This window comes from Procambarus clarkii, chromosome 18 (assembly GCF_040958095.1).
Source record: "Procambarus clarkii isolate CNS0578487 chromosome 18, FALCON_Pclarkii_2.0, whole genome shotgun sequence".
Lineage (NCBI taxonomy): Eukaryota > Metazoa > Arthropoda > Malacostraca > Decapoda > Cambaridae > Procambarus > Procambarus clarkii.
The window spans coordinates 19,378,536-19,406,352 of NC_091167.1; the positions used below are offsets into that span (position 1 = coordinate 19,378,536).

The 27,817-nt window shown below is 45.6% G+C and overlaps 1 protein-coding gene across 1 annotated transcript; it reads right to left on the reverse strand.

The window, feature by feature from the left end:
- On the reverse strand, positions 1 to 27,631 carry LOC123754495 (uncharacterized). The gene is made up of 7 exons (XM_045736944.2): positions 26,779 to 27,631; positions 25,579 to 25,805; positions 25,142 to 25,266; positions 23,393 to 23,466; positions 19,326 to 19,432; positions 9,235 to 9,424; positions 1 to 1,354 (listed from the first exon to the last, which is right to left on the reverse strand). The coding sequence occupies exons 1-7, from the start codon at positions 26,798 to 26,800 to the stop codon at positions 909 to 911; spliced, it is 1,191 nt and encodes a 396-aa protein (XP_045592900.1). The 5' UTR covers positions 26,801 to 27,631; the 3' UTR covers positions 1 to 908.
- Between the last annotated feature and the right edge of the window lie 186 nt (positions 27,632 to 27,817).

A 27,817-nucleotide genomic window follows, 5' to 3' on the forward strand; every position in this document is an offset into this window, starting at 1 on the left:
TAGTTTTTAATTTTATCATAATTATGCAAAATTAAATTTTTCTATATGCCTGTTGAATTTTATCAAAGGGAACTAGGGAATTTCCTTCTGCTCTACTTGCAATTTGGGTATGAGTTATTTTTAGTTCTATTTTATTGATGTATTTCTCAAATACACTATGATTTGTTTAATGTTAAGATGTGGATGACTACTAACAAACTTGTCCTTTAACCTCATGTGCCCTAAATCAGTGCACAAGAGCATCCTCTCCACTCTGAGGCATCACCCATGAGGGGGTGAATGAAGGAAAGGCTGTGAGAAAAGGAATATAAATGTCTTGGATATATCACACAAAATAAAACAGGAAACAACAGATATAAAAGGAGACAATAGATATAAATTGGCTAAGGTTAGATTCAGGAAAGACCTGAATAAATACTGGTTTGGAAACAGGGTTGCAGAGTTATGGAAAAAATTACTGGGTAACAAAATTGACATTGGAATTGCTGGATGGTTTCACTTGTAGTTTAGAGACGTATCCCGCCAAACACACACCGAAACTACGGCGTTGGTACAATGTTCAAACAAGTTTTAACACCTCCTAACCAGTTATAACAACCAATATAGCAAGTTGTAACAACGTTCTAATTCGTCATAAACATGTTAAGCCAAGATGTAACAACTTTATTACAAGTTGTAGCAAGCGGAAAACTTGTAGACAGTTTCAGTTTGTGTTTCCAGGGATGGGTCTTCTGCAGCTTCCTTTTTTTGTGTGTGTTCATCTTATCCAAGAAATTTAATGACATGCATATCATTCAGGATGCCAATATGAGAGCAAAACTAAGGGTCAAAGATATAAAAATTTGATGTACTAGTCATTAATACAACAACAAATAGAGGTAACAGAATTTACAATATGCAAACAAGTTTTACAGTTGACCAGAATATGCTTCAACAATAATAATTCCTTGATTTGGGCTGCCAGGGTACTGCTCCTGCTGCTGCTGCTGCTGGTGCTGATGGTGGGTTATGGTATGCTGCACCTCTGAGTTGTGCTGAAAGCTCTGCTCCTCTTCCAGAATGCTGTTAATCCTACGTAATTCTGACAAAATCTGCTTTAGAACAACGTTGGTCTGTTTGTAGGCATCTCGCTGCATGCGATCAGATTCTGCTCTGGACTCGAGATGCTCCAAGCGACGATCTATGCTCAAACTTGCCTCCAATTCCTGCACACGGTCTAAGATGCTCCTGTCTTGGCCCCCAAGATCTTTGCCAGCCCTCACGACTCTTCGTGTCTCTGGTCGTCCTCTACCGAGGTTCCTAGTTAGCCCCAATGTTCCGCCACTCTCCAATACTGGCTTACAATCAATCGGAACTGGAAGTAAAGACAGTGTACACCCCCTGTAAATACTTTTGGTGTAAACTTCTATTAAGAAAAAGGAAAGACTGAGAAAATATAAAATGGAAAAAGATAGAGAAGGAAAACAAATGGTGGTAATTAGCTTTTCTTCTCTTAATGAAACTGGAAATGTCTTTATTAACTTGATAAAGGCAATACTGTACATAAATATACACAAACTATATATGTACAAGAATAGCATAAGAACAAAGGACACTACAGAAGGCCTATTGGCCCATGTGAGAGAGAATAGACAAAATAAATTAAAATTAAATTAAATAAATATTCACTGAAACTCACAAACATCTAACACATGCCTAAAACAATTCATGTGTGACCCCATGCCTATGGTAACCTGGTAATTTGTTCTATAAATCTACAAACCCATTTCCAAACCAGTATTTACCCAGGTATAATTTCATATTCTTTTTTGGCAGGGATATTCCTGCATGGGCCCTAAGCCTCTGGCTGGCCCATTAAGTGTTGCTTGTTTCTGTTTTACTTAGGCGGAGTATGAGTATTTTTTACTTATATGTTCGCTTCAGTAAGATTTTGCCCCATGTGTTTAACAACAACTGCTGTGTTGAATCCAATTTGAAATCTTAATGGGTTTGTAACTGCACTGTGTTAGATAATGTTCCAGTGGTCTGTCTGAGAATTTTTGTGTTGATATATTTGAAACTTTCAGTAAATATCCCCAATCTTGTTATACACTTTTTTAATCGGTACATACCTGTCCGTGACTGCAGGAAAGCAAGGTTTAGCTCTTTGCAAATAAAGTTTCCAATTCCTGGGATAAAGTTTGTCATACGTTTCTGTACATGTTCAAGAGAACTAACGTCTGTTCTCAAGTACGAAGACTAAAACTAATGGAGCCTAACAAGGGCAAGATGTAGCTGAAGAATAACACTATATGTCTCACTGTTGAGGTGTTCGCACCTCAACTTGGAGACAACAGGCTGCAACCGCCGACCCAAAGTGACACAGGCCCGACTAGACCCAAGAACATTCATGAGGTAGCGTGCAGCCAGGACCCTGTTCAACACACAAAAACCCTGTACCTGAATGACAGCCAAGGACACATTACCGAACACAGCAAACTTGCGAATGTCATGGGCATGGGGATAGACTGCATGCTGGCTAGACTTAATAATCCTGTGGACAACCTGAGAGACCCCAACCCGAGAACAGGGAAGAAGGGAAACTGGATCAACCCAAAGCTCGTCCCCAGTCACAGAGGCCGTGGAGTGCATATTTTTTTTTTTTTTTTTTTTTTTTTTTTTGAGATATATACAAGAGTTGTTACATTCTTGTACAGCCACTAGTACGCGTAGCATTTCGGGCAGGTCCCTGGAATACGATCCCCGCCGCGAAGAATCGTTTTTTCATCCAAGCACACATTTTACTGTTGCGTTAAACAGAGGCTACAGTTAAGGAATTGTGCCCAGTAAATCCTCCCCGGCCAGGATACGAACCCATGACATAGCGCTCGCGGAACGCCAGGCAAGTGTCTTACCACTACACCACGGAGACTGTATATAACGGTGGAGGGCTGCAACCGGACACAACACAAGATGCACCCCTGGCCTGACCAACCATGCAACCAACCAACAACCCAAGGACCCCTCCGGAAAGCAGCAGTCTCATTCTTCGCCAGAAAAGAAGGAGATGGCTGCAAATGAACAAACCTGTCACCACAACCAAAAGAGTAGAAACCCCTGAGCCGGAGGAGAGCATGAAGCTCCCCAACATGACCCCAGAAGCCAATGCCAACAAGAAAAGAGCCTTAGAAAAACAATTCTGAACCAAAGGGGCCACAACAAACCGAGAAGAGAGATAAGAGAGCACTCTGTCCAAGGACCAGGACGGCTCAGGTGGCACATGAACAGGCCAGAGGTGAAACAACGCACGAGGCAGCTTACGAAACGGCGCAAAAGTAACATCTATACCGAAAACAAGCTGCAGCAGCTCCGCCAAAGCCGCACAATACGAGGCAACTGTATTCGGTATAAGATGACGGTCCTGAAACAGCCACGAGAGAAAAGCCAAAACAACCTTAACCGAAAGCGAAGAACAATGACAAAGAGTCAAAAAGAACTGGGAAGGAACGCCAGGAAACTTAATACTGCCGCCGAGACGAAGCCCACAGGTGGGACACCATCAGAGAAGCCACCTGATCACAATATAGATGGTGATAGACCCAAGGCAAAAAAAGACCAAATGTGAAGACTCGAGGAGAAGATCGAACCAGTCTCGTAACGGACCAGACCGATCTTCTGAAAGAGGGAGAGCTGTGGGGAAAACCTCCAGGTACGGACATAGAGCAAACAGCGCCTGAAACAAAGGCTTGGTCAGCCATCATGGGGCCAAGAGGACTACTCTCTCCTGGTACATCTCCAGGCGAACTAGGACCTGGAGCAACAGCTGAACCAGGGGAAAGAGGTACAGGAACCCCCACCTCGACCAGTTCTGCCGAAAAGCATCGACTCCGACGGACTCGCAGTCGGGGAAGGGCACCACATATACCGAAAGACGCCTCAACCACGCCGATGCGAAGAGGTCCACCTCCGGGCGCACGAACGCCTGGCAGAGCCAACTGAACGAGTCGGCATCGACAGTCCATTTTGTGGACAGGGGAATGAACCAGGACAAGCCCTCCGCCAGGATGTTGGACACTCCTCAGACGTGAACGACCAGGAGAGTCAAACCCCCGAGAACTCGGCAGATGAGTCACCCAAAGCGACCAGCCCTAAAGAGTCAAGGACCGCAATGAACCACCAGGGAGCAGTCCGAATGGAGCTGGATTGTCAACTCGCGGGCAGCCTGAAACCTCCAAAGAGCAAACCACACTGCCGCGAACTCTCGCACCGGGCTGTGGGTCTGACGAAAGGACAGACCCCACCACCCCTGGCAGGCCTGGTGAACACTGGTCACAAAAACCCAGCCGAGAGACGACACATCCGTGAACACATCGAGTGAGGGCTCGGGTAGGCACCAAGGCACTGAACCCCGAAAACCTGAAGAAGAAGCCGGCGACGCAGCAGCCAATGCAAAGCCCAGAAGGAAGGGGGGGCGAATCCAGTGATCACAAGAGAGGTGGAAGGGACCAGAACAGCCAACAAAGCCAAACCTGACCTGGCGGGTAGACCATCATCGCAAAGTTCAGGCTCCTACACAGGCCCTCGAGCAACTGCTGGGTGACCTGGGAGCCCCCCAGAAACAAGCACATGCAGGACCACAGCCTAAGGAGAGACTCCGGAGGGAGAGACAAGGAAGCAGTTCGAGCGTCCCACACAAGATCCAGCCAGGTCAGAACCTGGGAGGGGGACCAGGTGAGACTTCCGCCAGTTCACCAAGAACCCGAACCCAGCTAGCTGGGAAAGCACCAAACTCCTGGCGAGTAGACACGTGGACTGACTGGGAACCCAGACCAGCCAGTCAATGGAGATAGGCCAACACCCGAACACCTAAGAAACGCAGACGGGCCACCAAGACCCGAATAAGGCGTGTGAACACGCGAGGTGTCAGGTTCAACCTGAAAGGGAGACAACGAAAGTGGTAACTTTGACTCCTCCACAACAAAACCGAATCAGTCCCTGAACCTCGGATGAATCGGAACGTGCCAATAGGTGTCCTTGAGGTCCAGGGACACCATCCAAGTGTCCAGCTCCAATAAAAGCCGGACCTAGGACAGAGTGGTCATCCAAAAGGAGGGGCAAGAAACCCAGGGGTTCAGACGGGACAAGTCCAGAATGAAACCGCAGGTCCGCATAGTCCCGTTTCAGAACTGGAAACAAGCAGGAGACCCATTTGAGAGATGTCATCATTTCGACCATGCCGAAGCGCACCCACTCCAAGACGACCCGACAGACGCAGGAGAAAAGGCCTGCCTCGCCAGCCCCGAATCCCCCAAAGGAGGAGGAGTCACCCAATGCCACCGCAGGCCACGAGAAACGTCCCAAAATGCCCACGAATCGTGAGACCAGGCATGAGCAAACAGAACAAGCCTTTACCCCCCCCATTGCTCCGTCAATAGGGTGAACGCGAAAGGGCCAACGCCCCTTACGAGAACCCGACCTGCAGACAGAGTGATCACCGCGCCGATCAGACAAAGACGGCTCCGAAACTGCACCTGTTGCCTACCCCGATGAGCAGAACCCCGGGCTCTGGCACGACCCCTCCAGAAGGATCCCACCCGAGACCCCCGGAGAACCAACAAGTCGGACATTGGATGACAGATGGCAGAAGCCGCCTGCATATACTGCTCAACCACCGAGTCTGCAAACAGCAACAGACAAAAGGGCGAAGACAACGTAAGAGCCAGAGCCCAAGCTGATTCCAAGGAGTAAGCTAGCACAACCTGCCTACACCCGAGACACGAAGCGAAAACCTTGACACCGCATCCCGCAGAATCGGCGCAAACAGCTTCAACAGTGCAGTCGACGCACGAGCTGCCGAGACTTAGGCACCAGACACAGGAACGGCCCCAAGTGCCTCCATATCCTCCGCAAGCCAATCCGAAGACAGCTCAAGGAAGGAAAAGAAACCGCAAGACTGAAGCCAGCAAGCCACAAGCATGTAAGTCCTCAGCCACAAGCGCAGTCGACAGGGAAGGAACCTGAACGTGAAGCTGAATCGCGCCCACACCCTGCAGAAGGGCAGGAGCGAACAAGCACTCATTAAAGTGCTCAAAGCTGCCCCACAGGTAAACTTGGACCACAGTCAACGCCTCGCACCACTCAAGCGTGTGGATATGACAGAAAGCGCTCCAAACATCCAACGACAACAACGGGCAGTCTGCTAGTCAGGACGACTCTGGACCCTCATAACGAACCCAGTACAGTATAGAGACGAAGACCCAAACCTGAAGAAAGAGGGATCCATTATGGAGGCATACTCAGGGTTGCGTAGGAGGTAAGCAGCAATGGTTGCCGCACCTCAGTAGGCGCGCATTTCGGAACCAAAGGACCCGCAGGGATACGGAACCGAACCCGGGGAGGAGCCAAACCCAAATCCAACTCATACGCAGAAGGGGGAAAAGAAAACCCACTCCTTGTAGCAATAAGCCCCGCTCAGAGAGTTGGAAAACCCAGGTGGGGTCCAATGGGGCCCAAGGCCACCAAGTCAACTCCTCCCCAACCCTGGGATCTCCACATCAGGCCCCAGGGGCGAGTCATCCTCCAGAGCCTCGGCCTCACAAGAAAAAGCTGGAGTGGCCTGAAAAAGCAGGAAGAGAGGGGGGCCCACCAGTTAGACCCCGGTGCGACAGCTGGAGGAACTGACTCAAATGCCTCTGGCACCACCCTAAAAGGAGCAGCCCCTCAAACTGCCCGAGTCTCAGAAACCTTTAAACCCTGCCCCGACCCCGAAGCCCTCAGATGCTTAAGAGCCAGAAGCAAGGGGGTGGGGGGAACAATGCACCACAGCAGGGGAAGAACGATGGGGTGCGGACTAAACCAAGGCCGAAGCGACCAACACCCCCAAGTCCAGGTCCTTATAAGCAAAGCGGGGCAGCCTCAGGGGCATCTGGGAAAGCAACCAACCTAGCATGTTACAGCAATCTAAACCTAGTCTGCAACATATGAGCCACCTGTACCCAAATAATGTCATCAGTAGATTGGGTGAACTGAATCACAAACAAGCAACAATGCTCGCAGGACTCCGGGTCGAAGGTGTCACCGACCCAACAGGTAGCATGACAGAGGCAAACACAATGAGCATCGCCCTGAGACAAGGGGACAGAGTAACCCTCAAACTCCTAGACTGGTATTGCTAAGGGTAAGCCCAGGCAGGGTACTGCTAACCGGCGCCCAAGACTACCAAACAAACTGCTACAGCTGAACCCCCGCGACGTGTCCACTCAGGGGGGCTAACCAGGGGGTACTACCGAACAACAAAGGTCAAGACCCTAATATAAAAGGTGGGCAAGGAACACCAAGGCAGACCCCCTCTCCCCACCAGGCAAAAACAAAAAGAAAAGAAAAACCCCACAAGAGGACAACATACGCAGGAGGAACAGAGCTGGCCGCTGTTATAGGTGAAAACTATCTGTGCAGTACCCTGCGCCCCTACCAGTGCAAAAACTACCTCTTACCCAAGGTAACAAGAGAGGAAAACCCCAACACACTCGGGGCGGCCAATCAACGAGCAGCAAAAGACCAACAGAGGTAGACCCAAGGCGATTTGTGGAAGAGAACCCCAAGCCCCAAGGGCAGTACTTACAGGGCACTCAGGGATGGGAACTCTGAGCACATGCAGCCCGAGTACCTTGGAATAATACTCCCAGCTCGCACGCCACCATAAGAGCAGTACTGGACCCAAGGCACAGCACAATAGAGAGAAACTGGAGCTGGAGCCACACGACCTTGCCACAATCACATCAGCCTCAGAACTGGGGTGTGGATCACCAGCACGGGGGTCTGGGGCTCCCCCTTCCCCCTCCCAGGAAGGGGAGAGCTACGCGAACATGCGGCGCGGCTCGTGTGACATCTTGCTCATTTGCTCATTTTCATTTGGGGAGTTCTGTCCACTAGTTTGTCTATTTTAGTAGTTTTCACCAGAACAGGAGTTTGTTTTGGGATGCTTACTTTTCTGGATGCCTGTCCTGGTCGATGGCTGATATAGAATGCTCCAAATCCAATGTGCATTTCAATAGGCCATTGCTCTTCATGCCTCTCTGAGGGGGGCCAGGCTCTGCCCGCCAAACACACACCGAAACTACGACGTTGGTACAACGTTCGAACAAGTTTTAACACCTCCTAACCAGTTATCACAACCAATATAGCAAGTTGTAACAACGTTCTAATATGTCATAAACACGTTAAGCCAAGATATAACAACTTTATTACAAGTTGTAACAAGCGGAAAATAGAGACAGTTTCGGTTTGTGTTTCCAGGGTGGCCGTGGTCCCCGTTAGGCCTAGAACTCCATACACACTGACTGATGCCAAAGTTTACAGATATTCATATCAGCCTGGATAGCTCCGGGAAGTCGTAGAGGCTCCCCCCAGAAAAAAGTGTAAAACAAATCAGACATTGAAATAGATATGTCAAAATTCCTTTGCGGCAACTCCCATCCCATGCTTGGCTTGGGCTGACCTCTACTAGGCAACTATTCCATGAATGCATAGCAATTGTGATGTCAGTGAGAGATTTCCTCACTTTACCACAGCCAGGTCACACATTTTTTAATTTGGCCATAATCAGGGAATGAATTTTAACAATATTACAAGAAAATATTTTTTGGATTTTCTCCTACACACCAGGGCACTGTCTCATAAATGGGTGCAACCCTGAGGTTAAACTATTTCTGTCCATTTTTTTACCATTTTAAGAGCCTATATATCATCTTATAGTAATTTTGTCTTTTAAATTTATTTCACACCCTATTTTTGTACGATCTACAAATTTGTAAATGTTGCTATTTAATCATGTGTGAAATTCCCTTGCGGGTGTTGTCTTGGTAGATGTGTCATGGTCAGCAGCTTCCACCTTGGCACTAAAGGAACACAGTAGGCAATAACAGGGTCACAGGGGCATCAGGTTCTACCTCAGTGGCACTGAAGGAACACGGTAACTGAGCAACCCGTCCTCTCAACTAATGCACCTCATTTTGTACGGTATGGTCACCAACAGACAAAATAAGATGTACTATGAAAAATAGCAACTCACACATACAGTATCCACTTGTTCTTTGCATAGGTTAGTTAGGGTGGCTTAGGTTCATGCATTCTGGTACCCCTTATTTTGTATATTGTGGCAAATCAAGAGAACTGGCTGAACTGAGAACAGTTATGGGGGGTCGTATTCTGCCTCTACAGTGGCACTGAAAGAGTACACAGTCATACAATAATTACCATTAGTAGCAACGTTCATAGAGTTGACAATATCTCTGACCCGGGTATAAAAAGCCCAGAGAGAGATGGAACCAGTTGTCTCGGCCTCCATCTGGTAGAATCTTAAACCCTCCTGCAGGTTCAACCATTTATGTTGACATTGCTTGCTATGGACAGCATGGCCTTCAAGAGTCATCTGTTGAGCAACTTCCTGTAGAGAAAAAAACTAAAATTGCCACTCCATAAAAAGCAGCGTGAATGTAATGAAATGCCATTTTTTTGGGTGAGACTCGGAGGCTTCCCGGAGTTATCTAGGCTGACATGTAACTATTAGCTTTCTGGCATCAGTCAAAGTGCATGGAGTTCTTGCCTACTGGGAACCACGAGCCAGAACCTGGCCCCCCCCCCCCCCTCAGAGAGGCACGACGAGCAATGGCCTATAAAAACCCGTGTGGTTGGGAGCATTCTATGTCTGCCATCGACCGGGTCTGGCACCCAGAAAGATAGGTGCCCAAAACAAACCCCTATTCTGGTGAAAATATTGCTACCGAAAGCCGAACGAGTGGAGCATGTCATCTTTTCGCCGCACGGCTGTCTGCGCAACCCCCCTCCCAGGGAGGGGGAAGGGGGAGCCCCAGACCCCCACACAGTCGATCCACCCTGTAGTTCTTAGGCTGGATGTCAAAATAAGCAAAACACGAGAAGTGGCCTGTCCTGCCAGCCCCAAACCCCCGAAGGAGGAGGAGCCACCCAACGCCACCACAGGCCGTACGAAATGACCCAAAAGGTCCACGAATTGTGGGACTAGGTGCGAGCAAACAGAGTGAGCCTTCCCCGCCCCCCCACTGCCTTATCAATGGGACGAACCGCAAAAGCGCTGATGCTCCTTACGAGCTTCCAAACAGCACAAAGGGCAATCCCCTCGCTGAACAGAAACAAACAGCACTGAAGGCCGTGTTGGCGCCGAACCTGACACCACTGGCCTACCACGAAAGTAAGAACCCCGAACCCTGGCATGACCCTGCCGGGACGGCCCCCCACAAGCCCCCCGGAGGACTAACAATTCTGACAGGACGGCAACTAGCCGATGCCACATCTTGTAACACCAAGCAAATACTGCATCACCGCAGACTCTGCAAACAACAACGGACAAAAGAGCGAAGACAATCTAAGAGCCAAGGCCCAAGCGGATTCCAAAGAAGCGAGCACCGCCTGCCGACATGCGAGCCGAGAAGAAAAAAACGCGAAACTATCTTGCAGGAGCGGCGCAAACAGCTTCAACAGCGCAGATGACGCACACATCGCCAAAGGCAATGCACCAGACCCACAGACGGCCCCAAACTCCTTCACATCCACCACCACGAAAGTAAGAACCCCGAACCCTGGCACGACCCTGCCGGGACAGCCCACCACGAGCCCCCCCCCCGGAGGACTAACAATTCCGACATAGGACGGCAACTAACCGATGCCACACCCTGTAACACCAAGCAGATACTGCATCATCGCAGATACTGCATCACCGCAGACTCTACAAACAGCAACGGACAAAAGAGCGAAGACAATCTAAGAGCCAAGGCCCAAGCAGATTCCAAAGAAGAAGCGAGCACCGCCTGCCGACATGCGAGCTGGGAAGAAAAAAAACGCGAAACTGCATCTTGCAGGAGCGGCGCAAACAGCTTCAACAGCGCAGATGACGCACGCATCGCCAAAGGCAATGCACCAGACCAACAGACAGCCCCAAGCTCCTCCACATCCACCACAAGCCAGTCCGAAGACAGCTCAAGGAGGGAGAAGAACCGCAGGGCCGAAGCCAGCAGGTCCCGTGTACGCAAGTCCTCCACGACCAATGCAGCCAATAGAGAAGGAACCTGCACATGACGTTGCATCACACCAACATCCCATGGAACGGCAGGGGGTAAACAAACACTCATTGAGATGCTCAAATGCGCCCCACCCCCCCCCACAGGAAAACCTGCAATGCCGTCTAAGCCCCCCGCCACTCAAGAGTGAGGAACCGACAGAACATATGCCATGCCTCCAAAGAGAAGAAAGGGCAGTCTGCTAACCAGGACAACTCCAGAACTTCGTAACGAACCCAGTAAGGACACGGAGATCCATACACGAAGGAACGCAGATCCATCAAGAAAGAAAATCCGGGTCGCGCAGGAGGTAAGCCGCAAGTGCTTCCCGCACCCACTGTGACTGGACTCAGGAAGCCGGAAACCTCCGGAAAGATGGAACTGAAGAACCGTCAGGGCCACGGAACCGAACCCAGGGAGAGGGAGACGCCAAATCCAACTCGTACAAGGAGGGAGCGCAAAAAGAGAACCCCACACCCTGTAACACCAATCCCCGCTCCGAGAGTACAAAAACCCAAGCGAGGCCCAACGGGGCCCAATGCCTTCAAGTCAACCTCTTCCCCGCCCCAGGAACCTCACCCCGTGGATACAGGGTTGAAACACATACACCCCCCTCCCACCCCCTGCCTCTACAGAAAAGGCAGGAGCTGCCGAAAAAGCAGAAAAGAAGGGCGACCCACTGGTCAGACCCAGAAGCTCCGGCAAGAGGACCAGGCTCGAATGCCTCCACCGGCACCCCAGAAAGGAACTCTCGAGACTGCCCGAGTCTCAACACCAACTAAACCCTGCCCTGACTCCGAAACCCTCATACGCTTCGGAGCCAGAAGCAAGGGGGGGAGGAACCGGATGGACAATACAAGGGGAAGGACAAGGAGGGGGGGAGGATAGAACCAGAGCAAAAGCGACTCCCACCCCAAGTCCAGGGTCCTAAAACCAAAACGGGGCAGTCTTGGGGCATCTAGGGAAGCAACTAACCTAGTGCATTGCAGCAACCTAAACCTAGCATGCAACGCAGCTGACACCTGTACCCTCATATTATGATCAGTAGCTTGGGTGAACTGGAGCATGTACAGCCAACAAACGTCGCATGACTCCAGGTCAAAAGAAGCACCGACCCAACAGCTAGCATGGCGGAGGCACAACCGGTGATTGTCACCCAGAGACAAAGAGACAGAGCAACCTTCCGACTCGCATAATGCGAGAGGGGACTCAAGGGTCACATCCATCAGACTGCAGAGCCCCCATGGGGCTTCCCAGGGCCTTTAGCCTAATTAACATGCTAAGGGAAGTCCAGGCAGGGTACTGCAAACCGGCACCCAAGATTACCAAACAATCTGCTAATAGCTGAACCCCTGGGATGTGTCCACTCACGGGGGGCCTAGCAAGGGGTACTACCAACCACACAAAAACTGAGAATAAATATAATTATAGATATATACACCCCAACACAGAAGGGGCAACCACCAAGGTAAACCCCCTCACCAGGCAGAAAAACAAAAGCAAAACCCCACAAGAGGACAATGTACCCAGGTGGAACAGAGCCGGCTGCTGTAAGAGGTAAAAACTAGCTGTGCAATACCCCAAGCCCCTACCAGTGATGAAAACTACCCTACCCAGAGGCAAACACGAGCAACAAAGACCCCTGTCGACTCCAAGGGCGGCCAAGTACCGAGTGGTAAAAGACACGGCGGGGGGTAGATCCCGAGCTGACTTGTGGAAGGTGGCCTCATGCCCCAAGGGGCCTTACAGGGCACCTAGAGAAGGTGGCCCTAGGCGCATGCAGTTCGAGTACCAAAGAATATTTCTCCTAGCTCGCACACCACCAGCAGAGACAGTCAATGCCACAAGGCACAGAATCCGAGACAAATCGCTGGAGGCAGAGGCACAAGACCTCGCCAGTAGCACATCAGCCTGAGAATTGAAGGGTGGATCGCCGGCATGCGGGACTGGGCTCTCCCTTCCCCCTCCCGGAGAGGGGGGGGGGGGGTTGCACAAACAGCGGCGCAGCAACACGACGACGTCATGCTCGTTTGCTAATTTTTGTTTGGGGAGTTCTGTCCACTTGTTTGGCTTTCGGTAGCAATAGTTTCACCAGAATAGGGGTTTGTTTTGGGGCGCCTACCTTTCTGGGTGCTAGATCTGGTCGATGGCATACATAAAATGCTCCCAACCACACAGGGGTTTCTATAGGCCATTGCTCCTCGTGCCTCTCTTGAGAGAGGCCAGGTTCTGGCTCATGGTCCCGGTAGGCAAGAACTCCATGCACATTGACTGATGCCAGAAAGTTATACATATATATCCATTTAGCCTGGATAGCTCCGGGGGAGCCGACAGGGCTCCCCCCAGAAAGAGTGCTTTGAGTGCTGTGTGACTATTATTTTTGGCATATTGCTTCAGTACTGGGTTGTCTTCTATTCCTTGCATCTCCAAAATGGCAAGAGAAAAGGTCCTTGTCCTTTTCTCCTTTTCTAACACTTCTTTTGTGTTCCTTAAGTCTGTCATTCAGTGTGCGGCCAGTTTCACCAAAGTATTAGAGAGGATAAGACGAAAAGGAAACAGTAGACACCAGCAGCATTAGAAGCAGGAGAAGCAGTGTGGTGAACCTGGTTCTACAAGGTGTAGAACATAATTGTTTGTTGAGAAGCAAGTTTTACATCAAGAGGATGTAAAACAATCCTCATGCTAATGAGTTTTTTTAGTTTAGATATGAGGGTAAGCTACAGCACAGTGTTACTAATGTTGGAAACAGGTTTGACATGAAACAAATTTCCTTTAGCTTGAGAATAGGCACAGTTGATCAAATTTAATGGGTATCCAAGGTAAAAGAGACTTGTAAATAAAAAGAATTTCGGAATCAAGAAACTGAGGTCACTGAGACCAGGATGAAGAGAGTCGAGAACATTTTTCTTAACAGAAGGGAGATGATAGGAAAACAAGTGAATGTACATACCACTATGCATAGGCTTGTAGTAAACAAAGAAAAATAAACCAGACAAAGTTCATGTTCACATGAACATTTATTCAAAAGGTGACACCCCTAGGGTAACACTTCCATCAGAGGAGCTCCAGCATATTTCAACAATCCTAAGTATTGTAGTACAGGATGATGATAGTGAGTGGTGTCCCAGAGAACATAAAGGTAGTGCTTTTGAAAAATAGGTGAGATAACAGGAATGTGCTAAGGGCAGTGAAAAATCGGATGAGAAAAAGTTGCCCTAGTGTTTACAGTGCAGAGAAGAACATTTAAGATGGACGCCGGCAAGAGGAAAAACAAAACAGAGCTTGATTTTGCGGGATTCAATGAAGAAAGCATTGATATTAGCAGTCTACACAACTAGTTGGTAAAATTAGATACTATAGTGAACTTTCATTTAGAAATAATTAGTAAATTGAAAGAAAGTAATGACTATTTAAATAGCAAAGTTGTATGTCTTGAGGGTGTAGTGAAAGACTTGCGCAAGGATAAGAATCAATTGAAAACAAATTGCAAAGCCATGGAAGAAGAAAATAAACTCTTAAAAATAGCTTTGGAAGAAGTTAGAGTAAATTTAAACATAAATGACTACAATAGATTAGGTAAGGAAATTCAACAGGAGAAACAGCTTTTGTCAGCACAGATGAAGTTACACAGGGAATAGAACAGTGCAAGAAAGATATGCAACTCATCTATGCACAAGTGGCCAAGGAGAAGGAAAAAATTGAAGAAGCAGTAAAGGAAGTCAAACACTGCAGCAACCAAGATAAAACAAACATTAGGCTGGAAGTGAGAAAGGAATTGGCATCTAATCCGAAGTTGGTGCAAAACTCAGTTGATTGGAGTAAGTCCCTGAAAATTTTTGGTTGCAAAGAAAAGGAGATAACATCTAGGTCAGAAAGAGCTGTAGAAGAAGCGATAGTTATAGATAAAATTGTTGGCCTCGCAGAAGGTCTTACTACCATAAAGAATGTGTGCGACTACAGGAGAATAGACAGATACGTAAAAGGGAAAGATCGACCTTTGAGGATCACCCTAAACGGTGCCAAACAGATGGAAGAAGTACTAAGGAATGCTAGAAAATTACAAAGTGATGAGGATGGGAAAGTGTGGTCGTTAAGACGAGATCTTTCAAAAGAAGACAGACAGAAGCTGAAACTGAACCTCGCCGAGGCAAAATGTTTAAATGAGAGCAGGAATGAAGAAGAAATCAATTCTTTTTTCTACAAAGTGTTATGGGTAGGCAGACCAGTAAAGTGGTACATAAAGGCAAACCAACAAAATTAATAGAGAGAGGGGGAGTGAAGAATAAGGAGAGGGGGAACAAGTTCCTGAAGATTGCATACACCAACGTAGATGGAGTGAGATCAAAGATACTGGAGTTAAGTGATGTAATACAGCTGCAGACACCAGACATTGTTGCACTCACGGAGACAAAACTTGAAGATGTTATTTTAAATGAGGTCATATTCCCAAGGAGCTACTCAATTTGGAGACGGGACAGAAAAATTAGGAAAGGCGGTGGCGTTGCTGTGCTGGTGAAAGAACACCTAAAGGTGAAGGAAATAATGACTGCCAATCCACAAGAAGTTGACATAATAGCACTAGAGATCTGCCATGAAGATGATAAACTAATGATCATAAATGCATATAGTCCACTGCCAAGCAGCACATGGTCAAAGGAGGAGCTAGATAGTAAACGAGAAGGTCTTATAACAATAATGAGAGAGATTATAGCGAGAGCGGATAATGATAGATCACGACTGTTGATAGTCGGTGACTTCAACTTGAAATCCATAGACTGGGAAGCATATGAAGCTAAAACAGAAGATTTTTGGACCTGTAGATTTGTAGACCTCATCCTGGAAACATTCTTGTATCAACATGTTAAACAAGCTACGAGGATGAGGGAAGGTGATATTTACCAGGAAGGAGGAAGAGATATTTGACATTCAGTACCTTCCTCCCTTGGGTAAAAGTGACCATGTCTTTTTGGGAATAAAGTATGCAATGCGTTATAATCTGGAAGAAAATAAGGAGGTTGAAGCAGTTGAAAAACCTGACTTCAGGAGAGGACACTATGGCGACCTTAGAAATTTTTTTAGCGAGTATAAATGGACAGACTTGTTGCTAGGCAAGGAAGTGAATGAGATGTATGCCAAGTTTTGTGAAATATATGATACAGGCACAACAAAATTTATACCAAAACAGAGATGCAGAACTAGGAAACAAGATTGGTTCAACAGAAATTGCGAGAAGGCCAGAGACCAAAAGACACAAAAATGGAATCAATACAGGAAGAGGCCAAACCCCCAAACATACCAACGATACAAAGATGCGAGAAACAACTACACGGCAGTGAGGAGAGAGGCAGAAAGAAATTTTGAAAAAGGGATTGTAGACAAATGTAAAACAGAACCAGGTCTATTCTATAAATTCATAAACAACAAATTACAGGTAAAGGATAATATTTAGAGGTTGAAAATGGGAAATAGATTCACGGAAAATGAAAAGGAAATGTGTGAAACACTAAACGAAAAGTTCCAAAGTGTGTTTGTACAAAATGAAATCTTTAGGGAACCAGACACAATAAGAATTCCAGAAAACAACATAGAGCACATAGAGGTGTCTAGAGACGAAGTGGAAAAAATGCTCAAGGAGCTAAATAAGAACAAAGCAGTTGGTCCAGATGGAGTTTCACCATGGGTTTTGAGAGACTGCACCTGAGCTCAGCATTCCACTTCAAATGATTTTTCAGACATCCCTGTGTACAGGAGTTGTAGCTGATGTGTGGAAAAAGGCTAACATAGTTCCAATCTACGAAAGTGGAAGCAGGGAAGACCCCCTTAATTATAGACCTGTATCATTGACAAGTGTAATAGTCAAAATATTGGAAAAATAATTAAAACTAAATGGGTAGAACACCTGGAGAAAAACTATATAATATCAGACAGACAATATGGTTTTCAAACTGGAAGATCCTGTGTAACGAACTTACCCAGTTTTTATGATCGAGCCACAGAGATTTTACAGGAAAGAGATGGTTGGGTTGACTGCATCTATCTGGACCTAAAAAAGGCTTTCGACAGAGTTCCCTATAAGAGGTTGTTCTGGAAACTGGAACATATTGAAGGGGTGACAGGTAAGCTACTAACATGGATGAAAAATTTCCTAACTGACAGAAAAATGAGGGCCATAATCAGAGGCAAGGTATCAGATTGGAGGAATGTCACGAGTGAAGTACCACAGGGTTCAGGTCTTGCACCGGTAATGTTCATTGTCTACATAAATGATCTACTAATGGGAATACAGAATTACATGAACATGTTTGCTGATGATGCTAAGATAATAGGGAAGATAAGAAACCTAGATGATTGTCATGCCCTTCAAGAAGACCTGGACAAAATAAGTATATGGTGCAATACTTGGCAAATGGAATTTAATGTGAATACTGTAAATGCCATGTTATGGAATGTGGAATTGGAGAACATAGACCCCACACAACCTATAAATTATGTGAGAAATCTTTAAAGAATTCTGACAAAGAAAGGGATCTAGGGATGGTTCTAGATATAAAACTGTCACCTGAGGACCACATTAAGAACATTGTGCGAGGAGCCTACGCTACACTTTCTAACGTCAGAATTGCTTTTAAATACATGGATGGCGAAATACTAAAGAAATTGTTCACGACTTTTATTAGACCAAAGCTGGAATATGCCGCGGTTGTATGGTGCCCATATCTTAAGAAGCACATCAACAAACTGGAAAAGGTGCAACAACATGCCACTAAGTGGCTCCCAGAACTGAAGGACAAGAGCTACGAGGAGACGTTAGAGGCATTATATATGCAAAAACTAGAAGAAAAAGAGGCGATATGATCACTATGTTCAAAATAGTAACAGGAATTGATAAAATTGATAGGGAAGAATTCCTGAGACCCGGAACTTCAAGAACAAGAGGACATAGATTTAAACTAACGAAACAAAGCTGCCGGAGAAATATACGAAAATTCACTTTTGTAAACAGAGTGGTAGACGGTTGGAACAAGTTAAGTGAGAAGGTGGTGGAGGCCAAAACCGTCAGTAATTTCAAAGCATTATATGACAAAGAGTGCTGGGAAGATGGGACACCACGAGCCTAGCTCTCATCCTGTAACTACACTTAGGTAATTACATGAACATCTAGAAAAGGAACAAGGAAATTAGATTCCCATTCAACTTTAAAATTGATGAAAAGGCTGGAAAAGATTAGTCATTACATCATAGAGCAAAAATATAAGAATATCAACATAGAGCCAGAGAGAGAGGGACGAGTGTCAATAGTAGGAAAATTAACATTTCAAAGTATAGTACTCCATATAAAGATTGGCAAGAACGGGGAAGAAAGGGGAACCCATAGTGACACCAAAAGTTTGAGAGAAGCATTTTCCATTGAAAGAGAAGGAGTTACAATCAACACAGTGTCTGATGAGTTTGAGCAAAACATCAGTTAGAAACAGGAGAAAAAACAGGAGGAGGCACTTGGTCACCTTCTGACTAAGGTTAAGAGATGGTCATCAAGGGGAACATTAGTAAACAGAGAATCTACATGAAGACTAAGCATCTAAGGAGGGGAGGCTGCAGGCACAATCTTTCGATGAAGTACCAAGAGTGATGGAGGTGGGCAGGAGAAAAAGTACAAAGATAAGGAATGAGAGTTTTGGCCAGCTAAGAAGAAAGAGGGTAGCCAACAGAGCCTCTTGAAGAAATGATAAGATGATGAACACCAGGTCTGTGAGTTTTAGGTAAACCATAAAAGTAAGGAAGGGAGGGGTAATTGACGTGGAAATGTTTTACGAGATCAAAGTCAGGAGGACAGAGGCTAGAAAGCTGTCTTAGATTACAGTTGAAAAAAGTTTTAAGGTGTTCCCAAGGGTTAGAAGTCAGAGGAGCATATGTATGGAAGTAAGAGAGCAAGATATCAGCCTTCTGGAGGTAGTCCACATGGTCAAGGACAACCACTGAACTGCCCTTGTCTGAAGAAAGGATAACAATAGAGTTATCCTTCATTCAGTTTGGACAATGATGTCCTTACTTCTTCCACGGTCAGCATTATATAGATACTATACTAAATAAAATAGTATCAATTTACACCTAAGTAAGGTGAATTATGACTACTGTACCTCAAGTATTTAGACCCAAGAAGACCCATCTTGATCTCCAACCTCATAGCCAAAAATATGCAGTTACTTCTGCACTAAATTTGGCATATTACGCAACATGTAAAATGAGACTAACCTCCCATATTTCATCAATGTAGGTGGAAGGGGACAAGAAATCATCACGATGTTCCTGGATTAAGTCCAACAGGAGATGTACTGCTAAGTTAGTCCAGACAAAGCCCTCTGTTGGAACAAAAATTTATCACTTGTTTGGCTACTTGCACAAATACGGTCAATGTAATACATATAAACATTAGCTTAATCTAAATTTTAAAACTGACTTCCTTTTAAAAGATACGACACATACACATGTTATCTTGAGGTTATCTTGAGATGATTTCGGGGCTTTAGTGTCCCCGCGGCCCGGTCCTCGACCAGCCCTCCACCCCCAGGAAGCAGCCCGTGACAGCTGACTAACACCCAGGTACCTATTTTACTGCTAGGTAACAGGGGTATAGGGTGAAAGAAACGCTGCCCATTGTTTCTCGCCGGCGCCCGGGATCGAACCCGGGACCACAGGATCACAAGTCCAGCGTGCTGTCCGCTCGGCTGACCGGCTCCCCTAACCTAATGTTCACACCTATAGGAAAATAAAATGAGAATTGAGCATAGTCAAATTCTCTCTTTTTCTGTACATGACACATGGAAGCTCCCATTGCCGCCTTCTACAGTATATGGTTCACCAAGAAATTATATCATGTGCTGGGCTCTTGTTATTTTTGTCACCATTATAACATGCTCACTGATGCTTTCAGCGATTGCCAGGATGAAATACCCATTAGATACAGGACTGATGGTGGGCTGTTCAACCTCAGGCACCTACAGGCAATTACAAAGGTGAAGAAAGCTGTCATAAGAGTACTTCCTGTTCACTGATGACTGCACACACCAGCACGACACCAGCACCGAGCAAATGATGCAGCATGAAATGGACTGTTTCTCACAAGCCTGTGACAACTTTGGTCTCATCATCAACAGCAAAAAGACGAAGTCACGTACAGTACCAACCCGTGCACGGAATACCCTTCCAGAAACTGCACATGACTTTCAAGGGACAGAACCTGCAGGCAGTCGACAACTTTGCCTATCTTGGCACCAAATAATCAAGAGCAGGGAATATAGATGCAGACGTCAGCAACAGGATCTCCAAGGCAAGCGCCACCTTTGGAAAATTCCGTGAGAATGCCTGGGAGCAGAGGGGCCTCAGTCTTACCACCAAACTGAAGGTCTATGAACCTCTCACCTTGGTTAACCTTTGCATTTTATCAACTGTGCCTATTCTCAAGCTAACCAAAATTTCTTTCATCCTAAACCTGCTTCCAACACTAGTAGCACTGTACTCTGCCTTCCCTTAATATCTGAACTCAAAACTTTTACTAATACCTTTCGTCCTCTTGACATTAAGCTCGCCTTTCGACAAACTAACACACTTCGTAGCAATCTAGTTCACACTGCTCCTCCTGCTTCTAATGCTGCTGGTGTCTAATCTATTTCCTGTTCGTCTTGTCCTCTCCAATACTTTGGTGAAACTAGCCATACACTTAATGACAGACTTAAAGAACACAAAAGAAGTGTTAAGTCTGCAGACACAAACAGTGCTCTCTTCTGTCATGTTAGGGATTCTAATCATCCTATTGATTGATTGGTCTTCCTCCAAAATAATCTTTCCTGCCTCTACTCTACACAGACGCCATCTTGTTGAATCGGCTCTAATGCACAACGTACCCAACATGAACTTGAGTCCTGGCTTGTTGCTGTTGACTCTTCCTTTCACAGTATATACTCAAATGTTCTAAACTTTCTAACAAATGCGACCTAACATAAGCTTACCCTTCCATTTATCTTTCTTTCTCTTTCCTTCTTTCTTTCCCTTGTTTTCTCTTACGATCCCTTTCTTATTCCTATTACTATCCCCTTTATTACACCTTACCTTTCATACCTTTTGCCTTGCTTTTTCTTCCTCCAAGATTTTCTTCTCCTCACCTTTCTCTTGCCTATTTATTGCCTATGCCTCCTTCCCTCATCACAATGGACTTGAGAATGGTCCAGGATGGACCAAGATGTCGTCGTCCCTTCACTTTCTAGTGTGTGGTTTGGTCGACATATTTCAACCACGTTATTGTGACTCCTCGTCTGCGTCTGCTGAAGGACTACCATGTAGTGGTACTCATCATCCTTCTCTACACCAGCGAGACCTGGACTGTCTACAGCAGATAAGCCAAACAGCTCAATCACTTTCACTTGAGCTGTCGATGCAAACCCCTCCACATCGGGTGGCAGCACAAAATCCCGGACACCGAGGTCCTGGAAGGGGCCGATATACCCAGCGTCTACACCTTCCTACAGAAAACTCCAACCAGCTGGACAGGCCACATTATCAGGAAGCATAACAGCCGACTGCTTAAATAGCTGCTGAATGGAGAATTATGTCAGGGCACACGTTCTGTTGGGGGCATAAGAAACAGTTCAATAACTGTCTCAAGATGACACTTCAAAGACCTGGACATCAACACCAATACTTGGGAGTTGCTTGCTCAGGACCGTCCAACTTGGAAAAGCGAAGTCACCACAGGAGCCCGTGCGGTAAACAATAGATGGACTGCAGAGGCCCCAGGGAAAATGAGCCGCACAGAAAGTTAAAGCAACCTCCACCTATGCAGTAGCACTGCCCTTCCAGACCCAGATTGGTTTCATCCTCTATCATCTGGCACACAGTCACTGACTTTCGACCTGATATAATGAAGTCATGGTCATCTTTGCATCTGAAGGACAAACATGACATCTTTGCAAGTACAGTACCTGGGGCATAGCTGGAAAGGGTTTCGGGAGTTCTTTTACTCCCCGAGCCCAACCTGGGGCCAGGCTCGACTTGTGATAATTTGATCCAACAGGCTGTTTGTTCCTTGGAGACAAGTGGTCCTGTTACATACCTAAGGAAGGAAAACAGTGAAGAGCTTAACTGAAGCCCTTGCCAAGGGTCTCAATATACTATGATACTAAGGCAGAAATACCTATGCTTAAACTTCAGCTTCAAGCAAAAATTACAAGCACCGTGACCAGCAATTATCTCCCTGAAAACTACTGAAAAAGATCCAAGAATACAGTACACCATTTGCTGTCAAGTAATCCCACCATCATCATAACAGAATCCGGGGAGAAGCCAGTTACCCCAAATTGAATTCCAGACTATCCAACCGTACTAGGAGAAGAGACAAGAAAGCAGGAATGGGAGCACCCAAGTCATATTCAGAAACCGTTTTGATACTCTTAATTCACTGTTTCTGAGCTAAAGTGCCTTTAATGCTCCCATAGTCAACTGTGTGCAATATACAAAACAACTGAAGAAGAACAGCAAGGGCACTAATCCAAACTGGAGATCAGGTGCCACCTTTTTTTTTCAGATATAAACAAGAGTTGTTACATTCTTGTACAGCCACTAGTACGCGTAGCGTTTCGGGCAGGTCCCAGGAATACAATCCCCACCGCGAAGAATCATTGTTACAACCAAGTACACATTTTACTGTTGCGTTAAACAGAGGCTACAGTTAAGGATTGGCGCCCAGTAAATCCTCCCCGGCCAGGATACGAACCCATGACAAAGCGCTCGCGGAACGCCAGGCGAGTGTCTTGCCACTGCACCACGGAGACTGTAGGTGCAGTGCAGAGACTGCACCTGGTGCAAGATAAACCAGAGCAGGTTTATCTCATGGACCTCAGATGTGTACACAAGAACATACATAACCAAGAGAGCAGTCCAACTGTATAGGCTTGGAATAATGTTTAAACTGCTTACCTATCAGTGCTTACCTGTAAGTAACTATAGGGGAGCAAGATCCAGCTCCTTATGCTCTGCCTCCTAGCCATTTATACCTAAAATGCTAATTACCTTTCAACATTGTGTCATCATATTTTTTCTTAAAAGTTGTGGATGAAATTGGCTTCAACAGCCTCTGTCAATGCATTTCATATGCCAACCACCCATACAGGGAAAGATAATTTCCTTACATCTCTTCGACTCAATCGAGTGTCCAGCTTCTGCTAATGTCCTTTTAACCTTCCTCTTTTTAATTTAAATTGGCTTCCTTTCTCTACTTTATTCCCCACAAAATCCCTCTCTCTTTCCTCCCCCTCTCCCTCACTCACCATCAACAACAAGATCATTGTAGTCCATAGGCATCATTTTATTTTCTGGCTGCGGAACTGCACCACTGGTCATCCTGAAAGTATATATTCATGACTATTCAGAAAACACTAAACAATTTTGGACAGCAGTGACATTTTGAAAATGCATACAATATGCCACAAAGGCAGAAACAAAATTTCAATCCTAAGAAAATCACAGCCCTGAATTTGCACAAAGGATACTGTCCCTAGTGACAGCTTGTCTGAGTTTCCCTTTATAATTCCCATGGATCTTTATTGTAAGGCACACGAAATGGTGTGAAAATCTGACAACTTAATGGAATTGAGACTGTCAATATAAAACTGCACAAAATATATCTAAGAGGATGCCTATATTTATTAATATTTGCATTCTATGAGTCAACAGTGTTCTTGCTTCAAAATCCTGACAGACACACAATTGACATTCTATCTACACAAATCTGTATTACATATACGAAAACTGGGTTTGCCCGAGAGACGAGATTCAAGCAGCCAAGACACTATTTTGTGCATGACACACAAATACCACATTCTGACCTTGTATTGTGAACCATTGGAATTTTAGCCTGGAGCCAGGTACTGGAACCTAATAGGTTATTCAGCATTTACTGTACGTATGTTATTTATCATACACAAATGAAGATGGAAATTGAACACATCCATTACCTAGAGATAAGTACCACCCAGCTTGAACATCAAAGCCCAAGGCCATTTAGAGTGGAACCCAAATAGACATCAGGAACCACTGCCACAGGTTGTCAACACACTGGCATAATATAGGAATATACAACAGCCACAGAATTTGATTGCAGGGCACTGTACCAATATAAATGTGGGACAAGATGGAGTAGCCATGAAAGGGAATACTGACTGCACTCAGAAATGGGGAACACCTTCCCCAAGCACAGAAGGGAAAGAGTGGAATGCTTCATGCTGGAACTGATGCCTACGGGCAAAACCTCTGAGAAAGTGAAATCTTAAAAGTAAGCAAAGATGTAGCCAGGATTGGAGAGTTGCAGCACTCTTTTAAGACTAAGGTTGAGAAGTGCTCTTGAACCAAAACTTCAATTTTTCTCTTCCAAGAAACCCTTGCCTGCCAACATAGGACAATGCTAGCACCTATAATGATGCACTGGGATGTACCGAGAAGACTTTGATAATTACTCGAGCCCTCATCTGTACAACAGCATCAGCAGCATCAGAATGTAAAGATGGGGGAAGGGGCTCCAGCAGGATCAAAGTCCACACCCAACATCAGTCACACACTGGTCAACAAAAATGACCCTGTGCCCAACAGAGATGATCTAAGGTAACAAAGATGAGCAAACACAAAAGCAGAACTAAACTCAGAACTGCAGAGACAATAACGTTTCTACCAGCAGAATAGAACAAAATAAACCTGATGTGGGAACTGGACCCACCAAACCCAACCCCAATTAATAATCCCAGTCTCAAAAGGTTATTAAAAGTTGAAGATATGGGAAAGCACACGGGTGAGGCAGCAGGTAATGAAAAGCACACAGGTGGGGCAGGTGTGGAAAAGCACACAGGTAAGGAGCAGGTGTGGGAAAGGACACGGGTCAGGCAGGAGGTCAGGAAAGGCATGTGGACAAAGCAGAAAGTGTAACTCACAAAATTGCAGAACTAAAATAAATAACCAAAAAATTCCAGTAGCATAACAAATTAAAAGCATTTAAAATTCTATTCAAAGATAGAAGGAACACTAACGCTTGCTCTCTCATTCCAAGAGGGTCGATCTCCTTGCCGAGGATGTGATGTAGAGAGTCAAAGTATTCAAACCTGTAGCTGTTGTCGCCATGTATCTGCTTCTGCAGGACCTTCACGTAAGTCCCCTGAGGATGACATAATATTCACTCCATCTGGAGATCATGGCACGGAAAGATATCAAAATACATGAGCATGAAACAGTAAAAATATACAGGAATTAATTCAAAGAGAAACTATTGTTAAGTTGCAGTAATATTTTGATTAACAATTTGAAATCCAATCTTCATTTTCCATTAAAATTTAAAAAAACATCATAGTGTGTCTTTGGAGTTTTTGGTACAAATGTTGCCATCTTGCAGCTTTATCTATATACTTCATCTTTCCTTATCTGGAACACAAGACACAAGAGGCGGTCAACATAAATGCAGCTCATGTACCTTAAGATTTCTCCACTTTTTATCACACTCGCTGCCAGTGCAGTTAAACCCTTCCTCTTGCATCCGCTTTGCCACGGCATTCCAGATGAATTTCTTCTTCTTGGTGCCGTCATAGAAATCTTCAAAGAATTCCTCAACTTTACTGATTAAGGTGTGCACCTGGCGGCGACCCCAGTGGAATTCTGCAGCAGTTGCTTGAGGCACGGCCAGGTCACTTTTGAAAATCACTGAAAATCAAACAAAGGCCGTGTTTAAAAGGGTGCAGGAAAATATGGGAACAGAGAAAAATTGGATCACAGAAACATTAAACAAATATCTACATGATAACAAATATCACTAATAGACAATATGCTGACAGCAAAACAGTTTATGAAATATAAAGCATTAAATATTATTTAACAACAATATACAATGCAGCACATATACTGTATTGGTATACAAATAAAGTATAGGGACTCTATTGTATATATGCACTGTGATGAGAGAGGGCCACATGCAGGAGATGAGCGATCAAGACTGAGAAGAGTCGAAAGGAATCCTTGACAAAGTGCAGCAAGTGAGGCAACCCAAGAAATAGAGAACTTTTAAAGAACAGAGCGAGTCCATAGAGAAAATCAGTAGGAACCGTGATGAGGATTCAAACCCATGCTCTAGGTACAGGACTTCCATAGTACACTCCTTAGACATCGAGTGAGTCCAAGATAGACAACAAAGACTAATGAAGATTACCCTCCAAAGTGTGTGTGTCATTAGACCAACACACAAGTGGCATCCTCAGGAATGGGACTAGCCCAAAGGGAGAATCTCCCCCCCCCCCACACCCCAAGGAAAAACCTAAACAGGCCTACAGTTTTTTTATTGTTTTTAAAGCAAAATTTCATGTTAACCCCTCAAATTGCATATCTATAGAAAAGCCCTACCCTGTGGTGTGCTTGAAAATATAACGTATCGAGTCTAAAAGGATTAACTGCACATGGCAAAGTTTGCACAGGAGTAAATTGCAGACAGCACTTTAAGCAGAGTCAGGATTAAGAGTGTCTCTTTATTAAACGGCACCCTCAAACACATGTTCCTTAGCCACAAATGTTAATCTTAGTTCCGACAAATAAAAACTAACAATAAAAGTCATATGCTAAAAAGAGAGAACTCAGGAGAGGACATACAAGAACATGTATTAAACATACAATAAACAGTTCCTACCCTTGGGCTCTCCAGACTCCATCCCACTAACACTTATCAACGTTCTTGATTTAATTCAACATTTCCCCTTCCAGTTCACAAGTTATTTATGCAATTGTTTTCCTTTATGGTGCCTTAGGGCTTCTTGTTGAATTATTATGTCAATGAGTTGTCTTGACTGAGGAATGACTCCCGAAGTCACGTTACGTTGAATTAGTTAGCCTTGGTTATCTCTAAAGCTTCATAGAGCAACACTCAAGAGTGTTGCTGCTGCAGATTTTGTTATTTCGTAGTGGGCACTGGGTAGTGTTGCTGCTGCAGATCTCGTGACTGTAGTGGGCACTGGGTAGTGTTGCTGCTGTAGATTTCGTGACTGTAGTGGGCACTGGGTAGTGTTGCTGCTGCAGATTTCGTGACTGTAGTGGGCACTGGGTAGTGTTGCTGCTGTAGATTTCGTGACTGTAGTGGGCACTGGGTAGTGTTGCTGCTGTAGATTTCGTGACTGTAGTGGGCACTGGGTAGTGTTGCTGCTGCAGATTTCGTGACTGTAGTGGGCACTGGGTAGTGTTGCTGCTGTAGATTTCGTGACTGTAGTGGGCACTGGGTAGTGTTGCTGCTGTAGATTTCGTGACTGTAGTGGGCACTGGGTAGTGTTGCTGCTGTAGATTTCGTGACTGTAGTGGGCACTGGGTAGTGTTGGTGTAGCTTGAAGGGCCACCACGGCACAGGACACGTGCCTTAACTCTCCGTGCCCGCCTCAGAACAGCAAGAGGCACTGAAGCTGTACATCACGTGTAGCACTAGGAAATAAACTGCGGTGGGTTGGTGGCTCCAAGTTTGCTGTTGTTGTGGTGGTGGTGAGGGGGGGGGGGTTGGAGCCTCGCTTGTGGCGCTGGCACACTGTTCCGTTTTCTTTGGATACGACGTTTGGGAAAGTTTATTTATATATTTTTATATTATTTATTGATTTAGTCATATACAAGAGCACTTTATTTATATGTCTATATATATATACGTAAGCCCTTTATGATTCCATGTATGACTAACCATCCTGTGAGAT